The following is a 22,129-nucleotide window of genomic DNA, read 5'->3' as shown; positions in this document are numbered from 1 at the left end:
ACATATACTCCACAATCAACACACACACACACACACACACACACACACACACACACACACACACACACACACACACACACACACACACACACACACACACACACACACACACAGTTCAACAAAGCCTTCCTGAGGTCAGCTCTCTCCAAGGTAGCTATGAAGCCTCCTGTGGGAGCGAAAGGTGAGAGAGTGGCAGCAAATGACTCGTCATCCCCCACTTTTAAATAATGCATAGAAATTGTTGAAGCATGAAAAGACAACCGCAGATCGGAGATATTTTGATGGGGGTGGGAAGGAGTGGGAGAAAGAGCGGGAGAAAGGGTAAGAAGCAGAGCACTTTGTAGTAATTAAAAGCGCCTCACGCATGTATATTTCATGCAGCAGGAGAAATGTTTCAAGCTGCCATCCTACAGATACATGCCAGAGGGAATGGACATGTTCAAAACAAACATAGGGCTTCTGAAAGCAACAGCCTCAGGAGGATACGTATCCAAAGTGCCATACAGCGAGTATTAAATAAACAAATCAGTCCGGTGACACTGATGGACAATTCAACGGCATAAATCCATAATACCCTGGGGTTCAGAAGTGTATCAGTATGCCTAGAACTATATTTATTTAACACTGTGTGGCGTTGAGTCTATGTCATTGGATTGTAAACTGCCAGAAATAGCCACAGAGGGAATTGTTTTTGTGTGTAAATGTAATTGGGAGGAGGAGCACAAAGTGGGCGAGCTAGCCTCAGACAGCAATGAACAAAGGAAAAATGGCATGGAACTACTTACTTTAATTAGTCTGAAAGTCTCCATAGCCAGGGTACGCATCAAATAAATACACAGATTTTAGACTACAGTGCAATAACCAACTATTTATTAACATGAGATTTTCAAAGAATAAACCGTCCTTTTCAAAATGGGGATGTACCAGTATTCTCTTGTTTTTTTTTTTTTTCAAACCGTGTATGAGTACTGGATATTCACTCTTGTGTACTCTCTTGTGATTCTAAAATCACAGATTTTGGAAGACTTCAGTTTTTTCCCCAAGTAAGCATTGATTCTTTTTTATTGTTTTTGATAAATGCAAAACTGTGACTTAATTACCGCACAGAACACGAAAAAGGTGCAAATCACTGCAAATGTTATTTTACACAGGTTATGGGTTTAACCAACCTTGCTCAGTGTTTTCCCTATAATTGCATGGGGCGCCAGGCCAATGAGAACCCTGCCAGGCAAAAAAAAAAAAAAGTTTTTAAACGGAAAAAAATAACCGCAGTGTCCACCAGAAAAAAAATTGTCTTTTTTCTTTGGAATTTACAGAGTATTTCTCCTATTTAAACATATGTACAAACTAGGGATGTTCAAATGTTACGACTGAACAATCGACTCCTGTCTCCGAGTTCTCGGTGTCAACAGTAAAATTGAAAATTGTTTTTTTTGTAATGGCCTACTTTGCTGTTTTACAAAATAACCTATTCAAAATAAAATAACACTAACAGTACTGTCTTCCAAATAGGAGGGGGAGCGAGTGTACAAGTGTCTGTGGCGGACCTGTAACGCTGCCGCTTTGTGCGCTGCAGGAATTTCACTTTCTCATACCCTTTTACCACTGCACCAAAACCCGGTAACAACCGCTAACATCCGGCTTTTCTCTTTAGTGGGAAAGGCTACACCCGACATTCAGTCCCGGGACAAATGACCCTGCAATAGTCACAGGTTTTTATTGGCTCCAGGTCTGATAGCCAATTTCCCAGTTCCGATCGCCAGTCTCCATCTTAAATTTAAGAATTTACAAAATACAGACAAATCTTCACTTTTAGTAGGTGAAAACAGACGTCAGGAACAGGGTGCCAGGAGAGCACTTCAGGGCTTGCATGATGATTTTAATAAATGAGCCTCCTGTGGCAAAATGTATATACTGTACCCTGATGCAACGGTTAAAAATATTCTCCAAGCCAAGGAAGATAAATTGCAGCAAAGAATCATGCACACCTTGCTCATGATGTGCTAACATTTTGCAGGAGCCATTGGTTATGTAGCTTATTTTTATGCAATATATGTACAGTATATTGTGCTTGGACATCCTCTCCTTGTCATTACTTTGTTTTAAGTCTTGAATATACCGAGCAAACAAGCGCCATCTGACCGAGGCCGACCGGGGAAATATGCCATCCTGCGTGCCTTGTCTATTGAGGGCTTTTCGGTGTGTACCACCAGGCCTGAAAAAAGAATTCTCGGGGAAACTTACTTGGAACTGCTTACTTAAAAAAACACAAAAAGAAAAGCAAGAAATCCAATTCTGCATAGAAGCATATACTATCTATGGCATAATCAGTACAAGTTCACCTGAAACATTTAATGACATGTAAAATAGGGTTAGGGCTGCAGCAGAAAGGGTTGCAGCAGAGTGTGCACATGCACCTGGCAGAGCGGGATTCATGAGTTTCGCTTTCTCAGAATTCTTTGTAAGAATTCCGAGGCGGAATTCAGGTTTTTTTGTGCCCGCGATATCAACTGCCTCCTGTCCTGACGCACGCACATCGCACATATGAGCTGCCCAGGGGAAATTAGGTTTCATTTCAGATGCCGCTTTGTCTTCATCTCGCTATGTCACACTGCTATCACCTGTAGGTACAGTAAAACAATGCACTCCTCAAGCGTTTTTATAGCTGAATATCGAATTCATCATGATTAATTAATTGATCTATTTTAGCCTGTACATTCGCAAATGCATGTGAAGAAATTCATTATTAAATTGGCAAAAAGGTTTCATTTTCAGACCTCATGTTAAAAGTACTCATTTAATTATTTGAATAGCAATAGCAACAGAAAGAATTTCAAACATCTTTTCCACTCCTTGGAATTGTGGAGCTGAAAGGACAACGCAGACACTGCATGGTGATTAAGTGTGGAAAAAGCCAATCCATATCTGATGGAAAAATAAATAGGCCTATCTGGGAAACTAACTTTAGATTAAGATACATTTTGTGGTGGATTACACCATATAACAGATATACCATATAGCTAGTGTTTAAGTTGATAGGTCTACATCAGAATCATAAAAAAAATGAACAAACGAAAAAACAACAACGAATCGGTAGATGCCTCCAAGATGTCGTGTCGACTGGCAAAAAAATGTGCCACGGTGAGGAATCTTCCTACCGGTTAATAAACTCATTTTACGGGGGTAGGGATGAAAAACAGCAATCTCAAACAGTCTTGGACGACACACATTATGTCCATCATTGTAAATTTAAACTACACCAAAGTAAGAAAAGTTATTTATTAATTAGTTATTTTCAGACTTCACAATAGCATTGTATACGTTATTATAAATATTGAAAACACATCGTAGAATATACAGTGGGGCAAAAAAGTATTTAGTCAGCCACCAATTGTGCAAGTTCTCCCACTTAAAAAGGTGAGAGGCCTGTAATTTTCATCATAGGTATACCTCAACTATGAGAGACAGAATGGGGGGAAGGAATCCAGGAAATCACATTGTAGGATTTTTAATGAATTAATTGGTAAATTCCTCGGTAAAATAAGTATTTGTCACCTACAAACAAGCAAGATTTCTGGCTTTCACAGACCTGTAACTTTTTCTTTAAGAGGCTCCTCTGTCCTCCACTCGTTACCTGTATTAATGGCACCTGTTTGAACTCGTTATCAGTATAAAAGACACCTGTCCACAACCTCAAACAGTCACACTCCAAACTCCACTATGGCCAAGACCAAAAAGCTGTCAAAGGACACCAGAAACAAAATTGTAGACCTGCACCAGGCTGGGAAGACTGAATCTGCAATAGGTAAGCAGCTTGTTGTGAAGAAATCAACTGTGGGAGCAATTATTAGAAAATGGAAAACATACAAGACCACTGATAATCTCCCTCGATCTGGGGCTCCACGCAAGATCTCACCTGTGGGGTCAAAATGATCACAAGAACGGTGAGCAAACATCCCAGAACCACACGGGGGACCTAGTGAATGACCTGCAGAGAGCTGGGACCAAAGTAACAAAGGCTACCATCAGTAACACACTATGCCGCCAGGGACTCAAATCCTGCAGTGCCAGACTTGTCCCCCTGCTTAAGCCAGTACATGTCCAGGCCCGTCTGAAGTTTGCTAGAGAGCATTTGGATGATCCAGAAGAGGATTGGGAGAATGTCATATGGTCAGATGAAACCAAAATAGAACTTTTTGTTAAGAACTCAACTTGTCGTGTTTGGAGGAGAAAAAGTTGAGTTGCATCCAAAGAACACCATACCTACTGTGAAGCATGGGGGTGGAAACATCATGCTTTGGGGCTGTTTTTCTGCAAAGGGACCAGGACGACTGATCCGTGTAAAGGAAAGAATGAATGGGGCCATGTATCGTGAGATTTTGAGTGAAAACCTCCTTCCATCAGCAAGGGCATTGAAAATGAAACGTGGCTGGGTCTTTCAGCACAACAATGATCCCAAACACACCGCCCGGGCAACGAAGGAGTGGCTTCGTAAGAAGCATTTCAAGGTTCTGGAGTGGCCTAGCCAGTCTCCACATCTCAACCCCATAGAAAATCTTTGGAGGGAGTTGAAAGTCCGTGTTGCCCAGCGACAGCCCCAAAACATCACTGCTCTAGAGGAGATCTGCATGGAGGAATGGGCCAAAATCTTCTCATCTTTTTAAGTGGGAGAACTTGCACAATTGGTGGCTGACTAAATACTTTTTTGCCCCACTGTATAAATCAACACACAGTGAGTATCAAAGGAATATTCAGGAAAATGGAGAATCTTTGATCACTCAAAAAAGCCACCCTTTTGCCTTAAGAACAGCCTCCGCCTGAATCTGTCACCAGCAAAGTGACCCTAGACACGCCCACGCCTCCTTCATGCTTGACAGTGGGCACAACACATACAGAACTCAGGCGCTCACCCTCTCTGCATCTTACAAATACATAGTGGTCACACCCAAATATTTGGAATTTTGACTCACTGGTCTAGATAAGAAACAACCTATGTTTTCTGGCCCATGCTAGTCTCTTCCTCTACCCTCTTAAACAGTGGTTTCTTTGCGTTACCATTATTGTCAGTGGGACGAGGGGATAATATTAAGGAAGGTTTCTCACCATGTTGTTCAGACATTCCAAAATCAGAACACAGAGCCAATATTAAAAACCTCAGTACACAACAATACACAACTTTTTTTTTTCCCCAGTCAGAGCCAACTCTTCTCATTCTGTCCTTATCCTAAAACAGTAAATACGACATTACAGTTAGCATTTAATAACGATGGCTGCCCTTGTAACATTGGCTAGTCCAAAATATACTAGTAAACCATACACAAAGAAACACTACTTGAATGATCTAGACTGACTGCTGAGCTCTCACTAATCTACTTATCTTGTTAAAAATATATATTTTCCAATTAAAAAAAAAAAAAAGAGTGTGTGTGTGTGTGTGTTTTCATGGCAATAGGCCATATTCTCTCTCACTTTAAGGGGTGGCTTGCTCACCAGCACTCCACAGTGGTTTCACATTAAGGACATTCAATCTGGGAAATATATTTGAGAATATTAGCTAGAAGGAAGTCACTGAGTGAAGGGAGTTTATACGTTTTTGTATGCATGTGCACACATGTGACTAAATGGCCATATGGGACAGATCCAAGTGTGACCGTGCTGCAGAGGAGAGTGGGCTGAGCTGTCACAGCGCGTCCGTTTGATTTTCAATTCAGGTCAGTCACCCAACAGGGTTAAAGACCTTTGGCAAGACTAAGATCTGAGAAGACAGAGGGCCAAGCGGTGTCAAAACAGTATGTCAAATAGTCCAAAATAACTTCCATACAAGAGGGAAAACAATATGAAACAGCTGGAATATGAAGAATGGATTTAAAATGACACTGATGTACAAGCAAATGAACTGCAACATTTTGCCAGGTTGTCTCACTGAGATCAATATCTCTTTTACTAGAGACCTGAGATCAAATTACATTTTCAACAAGAAACTAAAATATTATCAATCGTACTTTTAAATGCCAAAAACCATAAATCATAATCACCAATTCAATGTAAAGTTTCTTTCTTTTTGGCTCAATGCTGTTTTCTTCTGACTACAATTCTTTCAACAAGGCTAGAAGCAAAATACATTTCACACTTGGTAGTTTGATATGAGTAAAAAGACTCAACAGGCCTGGCAGATCACCTAACGGTGGCTATAATATGAGTATGTTTTGATAGTCTGTTTGAAAACGGTTTATTATTTTGAGCGGGGCCAAAAAACGCACTGACCATGAGGTGATACACAGGGGGCTTAGCTGTATTAGAGAAAAAGTTAACAGGATTTGACAAAGAGTTTGTGTGAAAACAGCGCTGTGTGTTTTACTGCCGAGTCTCCCCTTGAAATTGATAGGCCGTTTGCGTGCCCTCATGCACACACATCTGTGGACACAGGCACGCACATGTGCAGGGAGAACATGATGTCCGGTCTAGCTCCAGGTCTTATTCTCAGTACTCCAGACGTTGGTTCATTGGAATCGACTTGGCGCCTCCATCTTGTTACATTAATGAGGTATTGATCTTTTGGCTCCAGTGGTCACAGCTGGAGGGAAGGAGGTTTCATGCAGAGGTCAGGCTGCTTCAATGCCGGTTTCTTCGATAAATTTGCCAACATATATATATTTTTGGCAGAAATTAAATTTTTAGCACTGAGAAAGTGGGCATGTTGCTTGTTTAACCCAGTTATTGGCTCTGAGGACGTCATGATTCCTTAAGTTTACAAATATTGATTTCGCCAGAAATCAAAAGGTACTGTAACAAAATGCTATAAAAAAAAATATATATATACTTTTTAATGTACTTTTCTGCCTTAAATTATGAGGGAAGGGGTTTCATTAATTAGATCACTTAATGTATTTTGATGGACAGCATATCGCTTTCAAAAATAAAGACCAAGTACTAAAGCCAAGAGGACACAGAGACTTTGAGGATCACATCATACACAAAAGTTCCTCTGTGTTCATTCATCAGTGGTTGGCTCAATCAAAACACATTTCCACTGGAAGCAAACCGAAGAGGCAAAAACATTATCAAGTTCCCAAATATTTGACCAAAGACATCAGCCGAAAAATATGTAAAACAACTGTTAAAACAGAATACCAAAATCAGAGCTGTTGCTCTGAGAAAGAAAGACAAGGTCTTAAAAGATTTTAATGTGTTATGACCACAGAATGCACATCCATAAATGTCCCTAATATGAAATATTAATGAGTAGTTGGTCAGAATAGTGAGGCAATGACTGGAAAATCTGAAACTATTACAATTAAAAGCAATCCAATATATTGCAATAATTCACTGGAAATTGCAAGTCTAGATTGGGATCACATGCTCTATTGTGCTACAGGTACAATTCAGGCCACCTCAGGATGCCAGGCATGGGGTCAACTATGTATTTCATTACAACTATATCAGATCATATTGCGGTATTTATTGGAACGTGGCAATATTGAATTCATAACCATATGTCAGCCTTTTCAAAATAAGTAATTTTATGATAAATATTGATTTTGAATGTAATATGTGAATGTGTAATATAGCAAGATAGATACAAGCTCTCACACATGACAGGGTGAGTGAGTTCCATGGGAAGCAGCTTTCATCCACATCTCTCCCTTGCATCTCCCGTTTGTGTGCTCCATGTCACCTGCATTTGGGACTCTAGTGTTGGATAAATGAACGTGGAACTAACAACTAAGAAAGTAGGAACTAAGCTTATCTCCTAATTGACATCAGTGGTAAACCAACATTAGTAGCTTACCAGGACAGAAATTGTTGTTAATCGGCAGTCAGTCTGATGAACCGATTCATTAAAAATATTACAATAATCCGGTTCTGCTGTAGAACAGAAAATTCATTTTGCAGTAGTTTTAAGTTAGTTTTGAGCTTCCCAAACTTGATATATGTATGCATTCTCTATTGGTCTGAATATAAATCTTTTTTTCTATTTCTTTTGTCTTTCTTTCTGGTTCTTATTGAAGGTGGCAGGGTGGAGCAGTCTAAGCACTCTCAGCTCCAGATACCTAAGTTTGAACCTCATTCATGTATCAGCCTAAATTCCCAGTACAGTAGATGTTAATGTGTTTAACCCTGCAATGGATCAGTAGCCCATACAGAGACTAGGTGACTCGGACTTGGAAAAATGGGTAAAGGAAATAGATAGATGGGTATATATGAGATTGATAAAATCAATAAATCAAATCCTGATTTAAATCAAGATAAATCTAAGTGTAGAGTTGTTTAGTGTCATGATGAACACTACAATAAATCAAACAAAATTAGAAAAGAAAAAAACAACTGTTCACCAAATTAGGAGGCAATCTCACCTATAAATCAATAACAATCCTATGCCCCCAAAGAAACGCTGGATATGCCATCAGAATGTGGCTCTATGAATGAATTTAACTATAATCCACATCTTTTACCGATTGCAACTATTGACCAAACTAACAACTTCCTGTTGTATACCCGTTTCAGCTGTTTCCCTCTTTTATCCACAGTAACTCATTTAAAATTAGAGGAAATCAGAACATAAATCTAAATAAAGAACAAAATCATTAACATATGCAAAACCTTACACGTATGTGGCTTTTGTGTGTGTGTGTGTGTGTGTGTGTATATATATATATAAGTCAATTTGTTGAGAGTGTGAGATGTGGAGAGCAACCAGGAGACACACAAACAAAGTGAGAATGAGAGCTGCGGACACGGTGACATGGGGCCTTGCAGGGTCTCTAAAGGAGAACAAGATGGCGGCCATTGGTCACCTGACGTGTCACCTCACACAGACATTTAATAAAACGTCAAGATCAATAAATGATCCTGTTCTGGCTCCTGGAAATGAAGAAGATCAGTCACTTCACACACACACACACACACACACACACACACACACACACACACACACACACACACACACACACACACACACACACACACACACACACACACACACACACACACACACACACACACACACACACACACACCTTGATTCAATGTCACTTTTTTTTTTTTTTTTTTAAACAGAAAATTGCTTTCTGCATGTCATGACAATTGCACCTTTATATGTCTATTATTCTTGAAAACAGAGGAGGCAGACAGGCAAAGTGAGAAAGATAGAGAGAAACTTACTATCTTTCTGCTAAGGTTTCCTGCAAAATAATTACTCCAGTGGAGAATAATTCTCCATGACCAGACACTGACAGTATATCACGCCCTTGTGCTTTGATGAGGTTCGGCAGAGGAGGCTTGAAGACAAACATACGGTAAACACTGAATGAGGCGCTAACCGTGGAGACACTCTCTTCCGAGGAAGAGGAGCTAAAAAGGCATGCAAAGTTGGTTATTCTCCGTCCTTCTCTGGTTGGCTGAGTAAATAAGCGAATGGAACACCAGTGTGTGTCGTTTCAAAAGACAGATAAGCACTGACGCACCAACAATTTCTATCACTGTTAACACGCTGACATGCCCACTCACACCCGCACAAGGACGGCTTTTTGATAAAGATCGTCCAAAAACATAGAAATAAATACAACCTCAACTCCCGCAGGCAACATAGGCACAGAACACAGATGTGTTGTGAGAGCAAAAGTGGGACCAATCAGGACCAGTACCTACTGTAGTCAGACACAAGATCCAAACTTGCACCCTCAATGGAGTTTGGCTGCCAGTGTTCTAATGCTTCGTCATTCACTGTCACCGGGTCCATTTTCAAATCTGAGATTAAAGAGCATCTTCCCTTGCTCAATGCTCTCCTTTAGGGCATATATAAATCAAACTGTGGGTTGAATTGAGTTTGACAGAAGATGATGGAGCAGCTCATTGGCATCACGTGGAGGGATTTCATTATGGAGTCATTAAGAGTTTAAACGACAAGGCTGGTGCGCTCCGCTGTCCTGCCGGCAAACTGCAATGCACATTACAGACGAAGGAGAGGCGCTGGGAATGAAACACTTAACTAGTCTAGATTAGAATAAAATATAAAAGAATAACTATTTTCCAAAGGGAACTAAACAAAGGGACATAATGCAGAAAAACTGCACATTCCCACTGCGTGAACATCAAATTAGAAGAATTAGTACATGTATTAGTATTATGGCATACGCTACAAAGCTATGACCTCTATAATCGTCCTTCCAAACTTGTTCATTACCGTAGCACTCAGAGAAAAAAAAAAAAAAAAAAAAACAACTTTTTTTTTATAATATCATTAAAAAATTAACAATGAGAATAATATTAACAAAATTATAGATAAAATAAAAGACAACCACCATAAATTTTAATAATATATATTTTTGCAGCAATTCCACTTTTGACTGGCAGCTAGGTTTTAGTATGCCATTGGGGGACAGTTCTACATTTTGAACACAATAAATAAAATCTAGCATTGTTAAAGTGACAGGTCATAGTGTGGTGTAATAGAAGTTAGGGATATTCGGCTTTCAAGTGAAATTTCAGGATGAACCTAAAATGCACTATAACCTTTACAGGTGAACTTAATTTGACCTTCTCTAAACTTTTGAATGCACATGTCCAACTGTTCAATGTTTCAGTACTTTTTGCTCAACTTGCTGTTCTCTAACAAGGAGCTGAACGGCAAAATTCACAACAGGTGTTTAAACCATGAATCAACCAATACATTTCCTGGTTCAATTAGAATTGGTATTTAAACAGTCCTCTTCATCATGCTGTTCACATTTTGACATCGTGAGACCAAGATGACACCGAACAATTAATCAACAGTACCTCGCCATTGTGAGGCTTCAAACAGGATGTTCTCAGAGGGAAGTGGCCACTGAGCTTAGAGTTTCACAGAGTGTCATCAGCAGCTTGCAACAGAGATACAGAGAGACTGGAAGAGTCACAGAAAGGCATAGAAGTGCACGTCCTTTGGCCACATCCCACACTGATGACCGCTTCATTGTGAACAGTGCCCTGCGGCAGCAGATGATGAATGCCACTCAACTCCAGGCACATTTGAGGGAGGTGAGAGGCACCCAAGTTTCACGTCAGACCATTCAAACCGTTTACATCAGCGTGGTCTGCGTGCTAGACGACCTGCAAGGGTACCTGACCACCCACCAGGCACAGGCATCATCGTCTTGCATGGGCCAGGGAGCATTTACGCTGGACGAGGGACCAGTGGCCTCAGTGCTGTTCTCTGATGAAAGTCGATTCACGTTGAACAGAAATGATGGCCGCCAATGATGTTGGAGACGTCAAGGAGAGCGCTATGCATCAGCCACTGTTGTCACCAGACGAGCCTTTGCTGGTGGTGGTGTTACAGTGTGGGCAGGTGTGTCTAGTCAATACAGAACTGCCCTACACTTTGTGAATGGTACAGTGACAAGCCCATACTACCTAAATAACATCATTAATCCAGTCATTGTGCCCCTGCATGAACAACACAGGCCTCATTTCATCTTCATGGACGACAATGCTCCAGCTCATGGAGGTGGCATCATTAGGGAACGGCTGCTGGAGACTGGGGCACCTCAAATGGAGTGGCCTGCACTTTCTCCAGACCTGAATCCCATAGAAAACCTATGGGATCAGCTGAGTCGCCGTGTAGAGGCTCGTAACTCTGTACCCCAGAACCTCAATGACCTGAGGGCCGCCCTTCAAGAAGAGTGGGGGGCCATGCCTCAGCAGACAATAAGTCAACTTGTGAACAGCATGAGACGTGGTTGTCAAGCTGTAATTGATGCTCAAGGGCACGACAAGTTATTGACATTAAAGACATTGACATTTTTTGTTGTGGTATAGCCACCACTGTTGTTGGCTTTTGCTTCAATAAATTGTTTGAGGAAATCACCATTGCATGCTTCTTAAATGCCCCACTTTTATGATATAATATCACTGTAGCGTGAACATTTTACATTTTCCATAAATGTCACCTGAAAGCCAAATATCCCAAACTTTTTGTGAGTAGTGTATATGTCTTCACACAATAATATCTTATTTTAATAACAGGGAATAGTCATGATCATGTCTTGTAGGCAATATTTATTAGCCATTGGTCATATATCGCTTGTCTCCACTGCTGGTCTGCCACTTGGTAGGAAACCTGTTTCCAGGTCCCGACAAACCAGTAAGGACGGGTTGTAGAGCCGGGGGAATTCGGACACCGTTTGCTTCACCTCTTGGGTCAAAAGACATGTATGTTAGGGACCTGGCCAGGGACTACGGTTGAAAATTAGCTCATAAGCCAACTGTGGCACAGTTGTGCGCACTATCCCTGGCAAATAAATAAATAAATACATTTTTAAAGCAATTCATTAATATTGGCCAAGCAGGGATTACGTCACGGCAATTCTCGCGCACAGTAGTGCAGCACCACTGTGCGCCGCAACCAAAATGGAGTTAAGAGCGCAGCGCACACTGTATCCTATGTGAAGGGCCCTTAATAAACATCAGTTACAAAACTGTATGACTCAATTACAAAATTGATGCAAAATTGCTAGGTTAGGTATCACCTTTGAAGAAATAAGTTGACTAAGATTATTTTATGTCACTTCATCGAGTTGAATATTAACATTCGACTAATCAAATAAAGTGTAGCCTGTTTTTCGGTGTAGACTTTCACAAAAAGGAAAAAAGAAAAATAATAAAATAGGACGAGTCTAAGTGGGAAGTGACCATGAAATTCTCAGATGGATAGCCATACTCCTAAACTAAATGTCAGCTAAATAAAATCGACACCCTTTGCTCAAGAAAAGACGAGGAGTAATGAGCAGTGCCTGTTGATACAGAAACGTCTAGCTATTTGTACATTACAAAGTGCTCACAGTGAAGAAGCCAGAACAAAGAGGAGAGTTGGCTTATAAAACGATTGAACAGTGCTCGACCACATTTTTCATGAGAACACTTTGTTAACCAGGGGCCATTAGTCATGCAACACCGAACAAGGACAGACAATCGGTTGGATACATAACGTTGAACTACACAGAAGTTTAACTTTCACACCGGTGCACTGGCAAATGACAAGTCTGCCCTATAGACTTTTTGACGACATGGTGTAATGACTTGTTAGATGGGTAAAGGAAGTTGGGTTGCATCTCATCTCCCAGCTTCATGGAAGACATGGTGTTTAGCCTGGCTGAGTGTGCGGCTCGAGGAGTAATTTCACATAATTAAAAAAACTCAGTCTCACGCCATGCCCGTCCTTTTGGAAGCTAAATGTGCCTGCCTCTTGAACATTCCACAGTTGTGAGCATGTCATGTGCGCTGTTAAAAATGTGCACATTAACCTTTCCATTATTTCTGAGATGGGAGAAACCGAGCTTTGAAAAACGTGTGCCTAGACCAATAATTATCAATAACCAGGTCCACCATTAAATAACTTATTTTTTCAAATAGATGGCATTCTATTTTGGAATACTAATCTGAAATAAGATTCGGAAAAATGGCGCTAATATTCAAATTAAATTATGGCGTTTGTCTTTTCACAACATGCCTTTTTATTTCAATTGATTTAGACAGCCTCAAAGGTGAACTTTAATATGACACATGCTATTTCAGTTTCCATGAAGGCAAAGTAAGCAGAAACCAAAATGTAATTTTAATATTCCCATTCATAGGTACTTTGTTCCAATAAATTGGAAACAGGCAGGCATAAATTCTACTCTGTTGGATGTTTAGTGTGTACCAGGTCCTAATGTTTACCAAAATTGATTAATCAATTGCACTATGGTAAAAGACAATGAAAGTTCAAGCCCGGTGGGTTTTTCTATCTTCAGTGAAGCCTTAATAATAGAAAGCCAGGCTGCTCTTATTTTATGAGAAAAACATGGAGCCTGTTTATTATAGGCAGCCCAGCTCAGAACCCCATTAATTGGAATGGTTGAGAAACCAAGCCTTTATTCAGAATTCTGGACCTGCCTTCCTGCCATGCCAGTCCTTTGTATGCGATTTGTGAAGGCCAAAAAATCCCTAATATGAAAACATGCTCTCAAAACAATAAACAGTATATGGAACTCCTGTCCCACAGTCTAACTGACTAACTAGACAGTCAGCAGAAATTTCACAATCGAGTTTACATGGTATTAGAACAGCTTTAGTCACAGCCAAATGTCAAATTTATGGACAAATCTGCTGTGCAAGGTTTTGACGTAGCAGCAAAATAGAGAGTAACCAGATAACCGAAAGAAATAACTGTTTAGTCAAGAGCAGTTTTCCTTTCATTTGGCAGTACCTTACATTCTCACCTTTCAAAACTATTGGCACCCTTCATAAAACACTATTCGCAAGACATAACATGGGAATAACCATAATCAGGCATAGTTATGACTATAATTCTCTCAAACAGCTGAAGGCATCATTCATTGATAAATAAAGAATCTTCATTCTCTCCCTTTCCATTTACCACACATGAAAATCCATCTATAATATTACGCTGATAGACAACAGATATTAAAACCCTGCTCGGAGGATTGACATCCTAACCTCGTAAAGAGTGTGCCTTTATCACATATCGCACAGAAGACAAGCAACTGGGTTTCCTGACATGCTAGGAATTAAAAAAACAGTGAGGCACAACCTTCTGAGAGCTTCTCACACTGATGTCTGCTCATCTGCACCCTAAAACAATAAAAGGATGTGAAAGGCATCATGGTTGATTTTACATTCATTTCACGCTTGGTGCCACAATGTTCCAGCAGGCATCTGTGCCCACAAAATGGCAGCTTATGCCAAGAGCTCACTGGCCCAGGGCTTTGCAGGGATTTCATTAGTAAGTGCTAGAGGGCGCCTGAGTATGCGACTCAAGATTGTTTTTCATGGTTGCTGGGTAGCAGCTTCGGGAGAATCTTTGTGTCCAGTTCTTCTAAAGAACAACATTGCCTTCTCAATTGCAGCCCAGATGGGTTTTTTTTCTATCGACCAGTTGTAATTGGAGGCCATGAGATAGACTTAACAAAAACAAGAAAGGGAGAGCACATCACTCAAATTTTTGTTACATTGCATTGGTTGCCAGTTTCCTTTAGAATTTATTTTAAAGTCCTTTTACAAAGCTCTAAATGGCATTGGACCGGCCTACATGACAAAAGCACTGGTCTTTTATGCTGCGTCTAGAGCGTCCAGGTCTTCCACTGCTGGCCTGTGAGAAGTTAGACACCCCACTCAGAAGGAAGACTGGAGATGACCTGAAAAAAGGCCTGATGGGTAAACGATAACCAGAAGGAAAGAGATGAGTCAGGGAACCAGCTGTTTATTTTTCCAGGTCATTGGATCTGAGATAGCAGCCTGCCATATTGGGTACATGTTCATGAAGTGTAGCCGCCCAGACAACAAAATAATTTGTCTACTCCACAGCTCCAATATCACTATAGCTAGCCTTTTGTCCTGATTCTGAGCTAAGATCAAGGTCATCATTTTCAAGTACTAATTCAGCCTGGGGTTAAAAAAAATGTTTGGAACTTTTATTCTCTTGAATGGGGCCATTCCCAACAGGGCCTTGAGATGGATTGGCATCAGAGATGGGGAGGAATGCTATTTACTGTGATGGTAGTTGCGAGGCAGAGGAGAGACTACACAAAGCAGTCTACCATGTACATGAATGCAGCCTGCTTAGCTGTTGCACCTTGGGCGTACTATTGACTGATGTGGAGGACACGTTATGCAGCATCTCTATTGTTATTCTTTTTCTCCATATAAACACAGTTCAACTGTTGAATAGGGAAAATCTTGTCGATTGGCATTGGGAAAAAAGAACGACACAAAAACACTTTTGTGAGAAGGATGTTGGCTAAAAACTTGCAGTAAACGACTAAAGGCTATTTTGTAAAAAGAAAAACTTTTCGAAAACGTACAGTAAATATTTTCAGCTTATAAACTCAAATACAGGATTACATCACAATACACGTTCCTTGGGCCAGCAAAAGGCCTGTTAATTGAGGCTTGAGTGACAAAGACTGAGCGGAGTTAATAATAAATGAAGGAAAGGCACTGCATTTGAACCAGATCCTTGCGGTGATGCACTGAGAATGAACCCAGGGCTGTGGCCCAGGTAATGGGCCCTGCATTTTCTGTTACTCATGAGGGGGAGTACACGGGAGAGAAGATGGCTAGAGAGAGGGTAGAGAGAGTGCCCAGAGTGACGGCATCAATGAAAGGGTGCAAAGGGGAGTGCAGTGAAGGGAAATAAGAAAAAAAAAAAAAAAAAAAGGGCAGTGAAAAATACGTTGATGCAAGTTAGAGGAAATGATGTCCTTCCAGTTGACCAGAGCACAATTAAAGAAAAGCGCTGCCCTGTTCTTATCCTTGGCTTGCCTGGCTAGGGCAACAAGCAGATATCTAGTTCTCCACAACTAGGAGCGCTAAATGTTCTCGCTAAGTATAATAAACAATCTTTTTAGCCAACTGTAACACTTTGCAAATAGTTCCCTACAGCACAAAATGGTGCATAGTATGCCTGCTTTTAACCTCTATTATATCCAAATGACCTCAGCTCAGGTCAGCACAACAGGGTGGATAAGGAAGAAATGAGCAGAGACAGACCAACACAGAACCCTTTATAAGCACACAAATTGCTAGAAATGCAGCCCCCCACCCCCACTCTCTTTCCTTCTCAGCCTCTCCAGTGAAAAGGATCTGGAACATGTTCACCCTCCAGAAGTACTAACCTTTCGTAATGAATCAGTGGCACCCTACCTACATTCCCAAATTGACCTTAGTGCATTGAGAAGGAATTTATATATGTTTACCACTTCTCCAACAGCACAGCTATTTCACATGAAATCCACTGCTCTTCAGGTATGTGAGGTTGTGTCCTATCTCAACACATAATTGACTTTATGATCAATTAGGCTAATTGGACCTAAGTAGCTTCTCTACCGGTGTGATCCAGTTGAAAATCAGTTGCCTATGTCACAAATTAATTACCAGTGTTTCCCTAATTAATTAGGCTTCTGGAGCCAAAAGATAACGGTTCTTCCTAGAGCTGCTGAGTTAGTGGGCCACATCTGTGACACTTGGCTCCAAAGATAATGGCTACAGCTAATGACAGAATATACAAGTCTTCTACTCACTCTCACTGACACGCTTCGTTGATATCAGAGCCAATCATGGCTTTCTACATCTTGCTTTGAAGAGAGCTTTGAACAAAGATAAATTAGCAGGAGGATAGCGACTGTGATACTTATATGCTATAGACTGAGTTCCAACTAGATAAACAAGAAACCCCATCTCCAGGAGTTTCTTTTCAACATTATTATGGAAAGCGAACTGTTTCCTGGCCATAAGAGGCGCAAACCAGTAAGGCGTGCAATCCAAACACTGGAATGCACCATTTGTTGATACAACCCCAGTTATTGATGTCGTAGAAAATATGTGGTGGTCAAACAGGTCATTTGAGTTTTAGACTAGCAGTTATGACTTCTACCCCTCTCTTAGAAGAGAAGGCCTCAAAATGATAGGACCAAACCAGCTGTGTCTGTCAATTAAAACAAACCCCTACCGTCAACCCTGGATTATATTAAGATGGAGGAAAATGAAGAAAACCCAGAATGTCCCCTTGCTACCACACGGCAGATTTTTCTTGGTCTAGATCAGCAAATTAAATAGCAGTGAGCTGGAGACTCACACATACCCAGTATCTTTCAGTATTTATGGTGGGAGACAGAGGCACTCATCTATCAAGGGGGTGCCTTCTCCCTGGGAGAAGAAACTGTTTACCCACACAGCAGGGGGTCCATTAGGGGTAATCTCATGAGAGAAAGGTGCCACCCAGTGTCAGAAATATGTATTGCAGTCAAATCACAATTACAATTATATAACATAACATATATAAATGTATAATAACATTCTATGTTGCAAAAAAACATCCATACTAAGTCACTGATTGAATGTAAAATTAAAAATACCATGAAAAACAGACTAGTGAGGTCAAGCCATTTACAAAAGCAATTTATCATCTGTCTAGAAAAAACAAGTGAAATATGGCTAATGACCCATTAAACAAGCAAATGGAACATTTATCTTCTCATTAAAATATAAAAAAATGAGAATAATTATATCAACAATTATACTTTTTTATTGTTAAATTAACCAACATTTCTTTTTTTTTGGTTTTCTGGGAGTTTTTCCTTGCTCAGATGTGGTTACGAGGAAGGGATGCTATTGATTTCTTTGTGAAATGTGGTCTTGTGAAGCACTTTTAGACTGTACTGTGATTAAGGACTATATAAATAAACTTGGCTTGACACCCCAATAATATTTAACTGGGATGGCAATGGTAGCTTCAATCTCAGGATATAGCAACACCCTGTCGTACAGATACACTGTAGCTACAGACGGCCCATATCCATATCTCTACAGCGCTGCGCAATCTCACCCTAGAAGTGGAGAACTCATGATTTCCTTCGAGCAAAGATTCTTTCCCACCTTTGGAGGTGAGCAACAAGGAACTGCAACGGCTACACAAACAACCTGCCCAGATCTGTCTCGTTCAGGTAACGACCTCGTTTGTCCATCGCCCACTGCCCAAACCCAGCCCTCCTCAACCCTACGCACCTGCTACTTGCTGTAGGTAGGCATGTAATTGCTCAACGGCGAGGTCATGCTCTGAGTGGGGAGGAGAGACGGGCCTCTGTACTGAGGCTACCCATTGTGCTGCTTCACCTCTACTGAGAGACAACTGTGTGTGTATGTGTGTGGACACATCTGGCATGTTGCTGTTTTAAGGACACCTGATTTTGATTCATTTTCTTAGAAAACGTATAGAGACATGTAGAGAAAATATTTGGTTACCCTAATGATTTTGTTTTTATTAGTATTTTAAATTCAGGGTTTTCTGAAGCACAACTGCGTATGAAGATTACAATTTTCAAGTAAAATGAGTGTTTAGTAGGTGGGTCAGCATGTAAAAATGGTCAAAAGCTTCATCCTTTGGAGAAATTATTAGTTGGAACGCAATCCCCAGAGTGAAAAAATGGAACTGAAGATGCTCACAACAATTTAAATTCATGATTGTGTACAAGGACACCAAAATAAATCGAACTACAGACCTCTTGGGCTTTGAATGTAAGTGTTTACAAACCCACTGATTTTGATTATGGAGAGATAAATTCATGAAAATGTGTATTGTGAGAGTATTTTGCTTCTTAAAACCACTTCCATTTTACACTCAGGGCTTATTTATCGCCAAAATGCCTCCTAGTATGACAACTTAAGATACCAGATTTCACATCCTACAAGCAGCAAGGTAATTATGGTGGCTCGGTTAGCACGGTTGCTTCACAGTAAGTGTCTTGGTTCGGACCCAACCTGGGCCTTTCAGTGGGGAGTGTGCATGTCCTCGCCGTGTCGACATGGGTTTCTTCTGGGGGACCTTCTCCCAAATAGTAAGAATGGCTCACATGCTGATGACAAATTTCCTCATCGGGGCCAATACAGTAATTATTATTTTCTCCAGTGATAAGCGAAGCCAACTCTCATCAACTGTATGCTACTAGCTTACATCGATAATGGACAGCAAAGGTGAATAGAGCAGACTCAAGAAAGGGACAGAATGTGTATGAATAAGTGGTTTTATTCCATGGTGAGGGGGAATGCCAGCTTCAATGAATCACATCACTGAAATCATTTAATTGTCAAAAATGCAGGTCGTTGGCTGGAATGAATGTATTGCAGCGGATAGTGAAATAAAAAAATATATTGAAGCGCACAAAAATGCATACTATAGGAGGCCAATTATTAGTTCCGCATTTCCAGTGCCAGCTTAACTACATAACATTACACATTGGTCTTATGTGTTTAAATGCTTATTCATGTATAAGTGGGTGTAGAACAGGATCAAAAGCCTACTTTCACCTTTTCATCAGCTAAAAAGCTGTGTGTGAGGGTGTTTGCTGGGTCAGAGCTTTATGTACTCACGACTGGTGCACTGCTTGTCGGTGGCCTCGCCCTGAGTGCTGCCGCCCGCCTGCTCATCTCTCACTGTGGTGTGCTTTCGGGTTGCTACAACGCCCAGAGCTGGAGTCGGCTGGGCTGGCGTCTGGAGGTCTGCAAATACCATAGAGGATCAGTTACCGACAATACTTTGTGCGTGCATGTGTCTATGTAAAACCACCCAACTAACACACCACCAGGCAAGAGGCCGTGTGTGTGTGCGCGCGCACACACACACACACACACACACACACACACACACACACACACACACACACACACACACGCACGCCTATGCACTCCTGTCTAAACATCAACATACAAAGACATAACAGAGTAGCTATGTAATCTGAGAAACAAAGACAGTTGCTGTACTGGTAGGACAATACTGTGCATTGATCAGAAAAGATATTAATGGCAAACTACCAGACTCTCATTCATAACTGCCACGAGGACCTTGCAGAATATGAGCTTATTCTCTTGAAGCGGTCCATACTCGCCTCATGCCTAAAATTTAGTGGCTGCAAGTGTTTCTGTGCTTAAAAGCGACAAGCAGATATCAAGACAGCGGAGGGGGTGAGACGCAAGACACGGCAATTCTTAGAATGTACACATTTTCATTCAGATGTCCGCTTTTTATTTAATTTTTTGCAAAACTCAACACAACTCCTCTCATTGCGTCACAGATACACCAGAAGCCAACAACATGGGTAACAGTTGGTCATAGACACTGATGCAGCCGAACTCCATGCAGAGCTCGAGTAATTGATGGCTCCATAAAGCAACACCTTGACCAGTGTTTGAAATATTCAAGGTGCTGCGTTCTCCTCTCAGGCAGCTGGTTTCTGCTATTGCAATATTCATTAAGCAGCCTGTGTTTTTTGTAGCTAACAGAGTAAATAAAAAGTGACAGTGACCAGTGAAAATTGCCTCCTCCTTCACAAAGGTTTTACACTGAACACGTAAAAAGCCAGCCCTCCAACGGCTGCAGTCACAATTCGATTGGACATCGAGGGCTAGGTGCTATGTGCATGCACATCTTTGAAAAATACAATTAAAATTAAAGATTAGATAGATAGCTTTATGTGCCTAATTCATCCCCAAAGTGAACGTCCTAGCAGTTCACATCAGTACAATGTGCAAAATAATGATCAAGCAATACAATAGAAATATGAAAAAGAAAGTGGAAATATATGGAAAATTTGGAAAATATACAATTAACAGTTAACCGTACCCAATAAAATAATCAGCAAATATACGCAAATCCTAATGATAAACAGAAGTGCAACAGAAGTAGTGACCAAAGAAATACAAGTGTGTTGGTGCATATGGGTAAAGGTTTATAGTTTAAAGTGTGTATGATTTGTTCCTCAATACTGCACTATGGAAGGGGAAAAGAGGGGTGAGCGACAGATGGCAAAGAAAGCGAAAGGCCCCTATGGATAGAGCACACGCTTGTATGCACATGTTTGTGTTCTCTTACATACACAATACAAACACAAGGAAAAATTTTAGGGCTAAGTTAGTACATTTACTGATGACTAAACCTACACACAGTTTTACATGTGAAATTACTCCACAATAGTGAGTGTGTTCTTATGGTTGTCAGCATATTTCGGTGAAAAGCAACATGAGTGTTTGTGTATGACTATTTGTCTGTACTCAATATTTGCCAACATAGGACTACTTTACTTACACTTAAATAGCTGGTGATGCAACATGGTGCACTAACTAACTACATTGTGTGTGTGTGTGTGTGTGTGTGTGTGTGTGTGTGTGTCCTTCATAATCAAGATCTACCTAAGTCCACTCTGCAATGCTTGGGGCTGTTTAGTAAGACTACAGCTGTAGAGGATAAGCCAGACATCAGAACAGGCGGTAATGTCTGAACAAGCAGAGCCCCAGGCATCACTATCCTGCAAACCATATATTGTGCACTAAAAACTATGATGGTTATATCAAGCACAGTACTGTATTGCCCTCCATTCCTTTTGCCAAATGAGAGCAATGCTCTGAACAGTTTAAGATATAATTTCCCTAAGAACCCTAAAAAATCCTGTGCAAAGAGGTTTAGCACATTTCCATATTGGCATGAGTAATCTAAACTTTACAATGGGAAAATGAGAGCAAGAGGTAATAATCCGTTTACTGAAAGTAGTGTATCAGAGTCTGGTATAAGCCGGTATCACGGAGGAGCAGAGGGTGCAAAACA

The 22,129-nt window shown here is 40.7% G+C and overlaps 1 protein-coding gene across 1 annotated transcript in view; it reads right to left on the bottom strand.

Moving 5' to 3' along the window:
- Positions 1–22,129, bottom strand: part of atad2b (ATPase family AAA domain containing 2B) — a gene marked incomplete at its 5' end in the record, with an annotated part of 132,203 nt that overhangs the window by 48,531 nt on the left and 61,543 nt on the right. The window contains one exon of the mRNA XM_080024571.1: positions 19,903–20,031. Within this exon, the coding sequence (XP_079880697.1) occupies positions 19,903–20,031 (129 nt within the window). The remainder of the gene's footprint in view (positions 1–19,902; positions 20,032–22,129) is intronic.

Source organism: Zeus faber (genome assembly GCF_960531495.2).
Source record: "Zeus faber genome assembly, chromosome: 2".
Taxonomy (NCBI): Eukaryota; Metazoa; Chordata; class Actinopteri; order Zeiformes; family Zeidae; genus Zeus; species Zeus faber.
The sequence above is the reverse complement of the archived record's forward strand: the minus strand, read 5'-3'. Positions and strand labels throughout refer to the sequence as shown.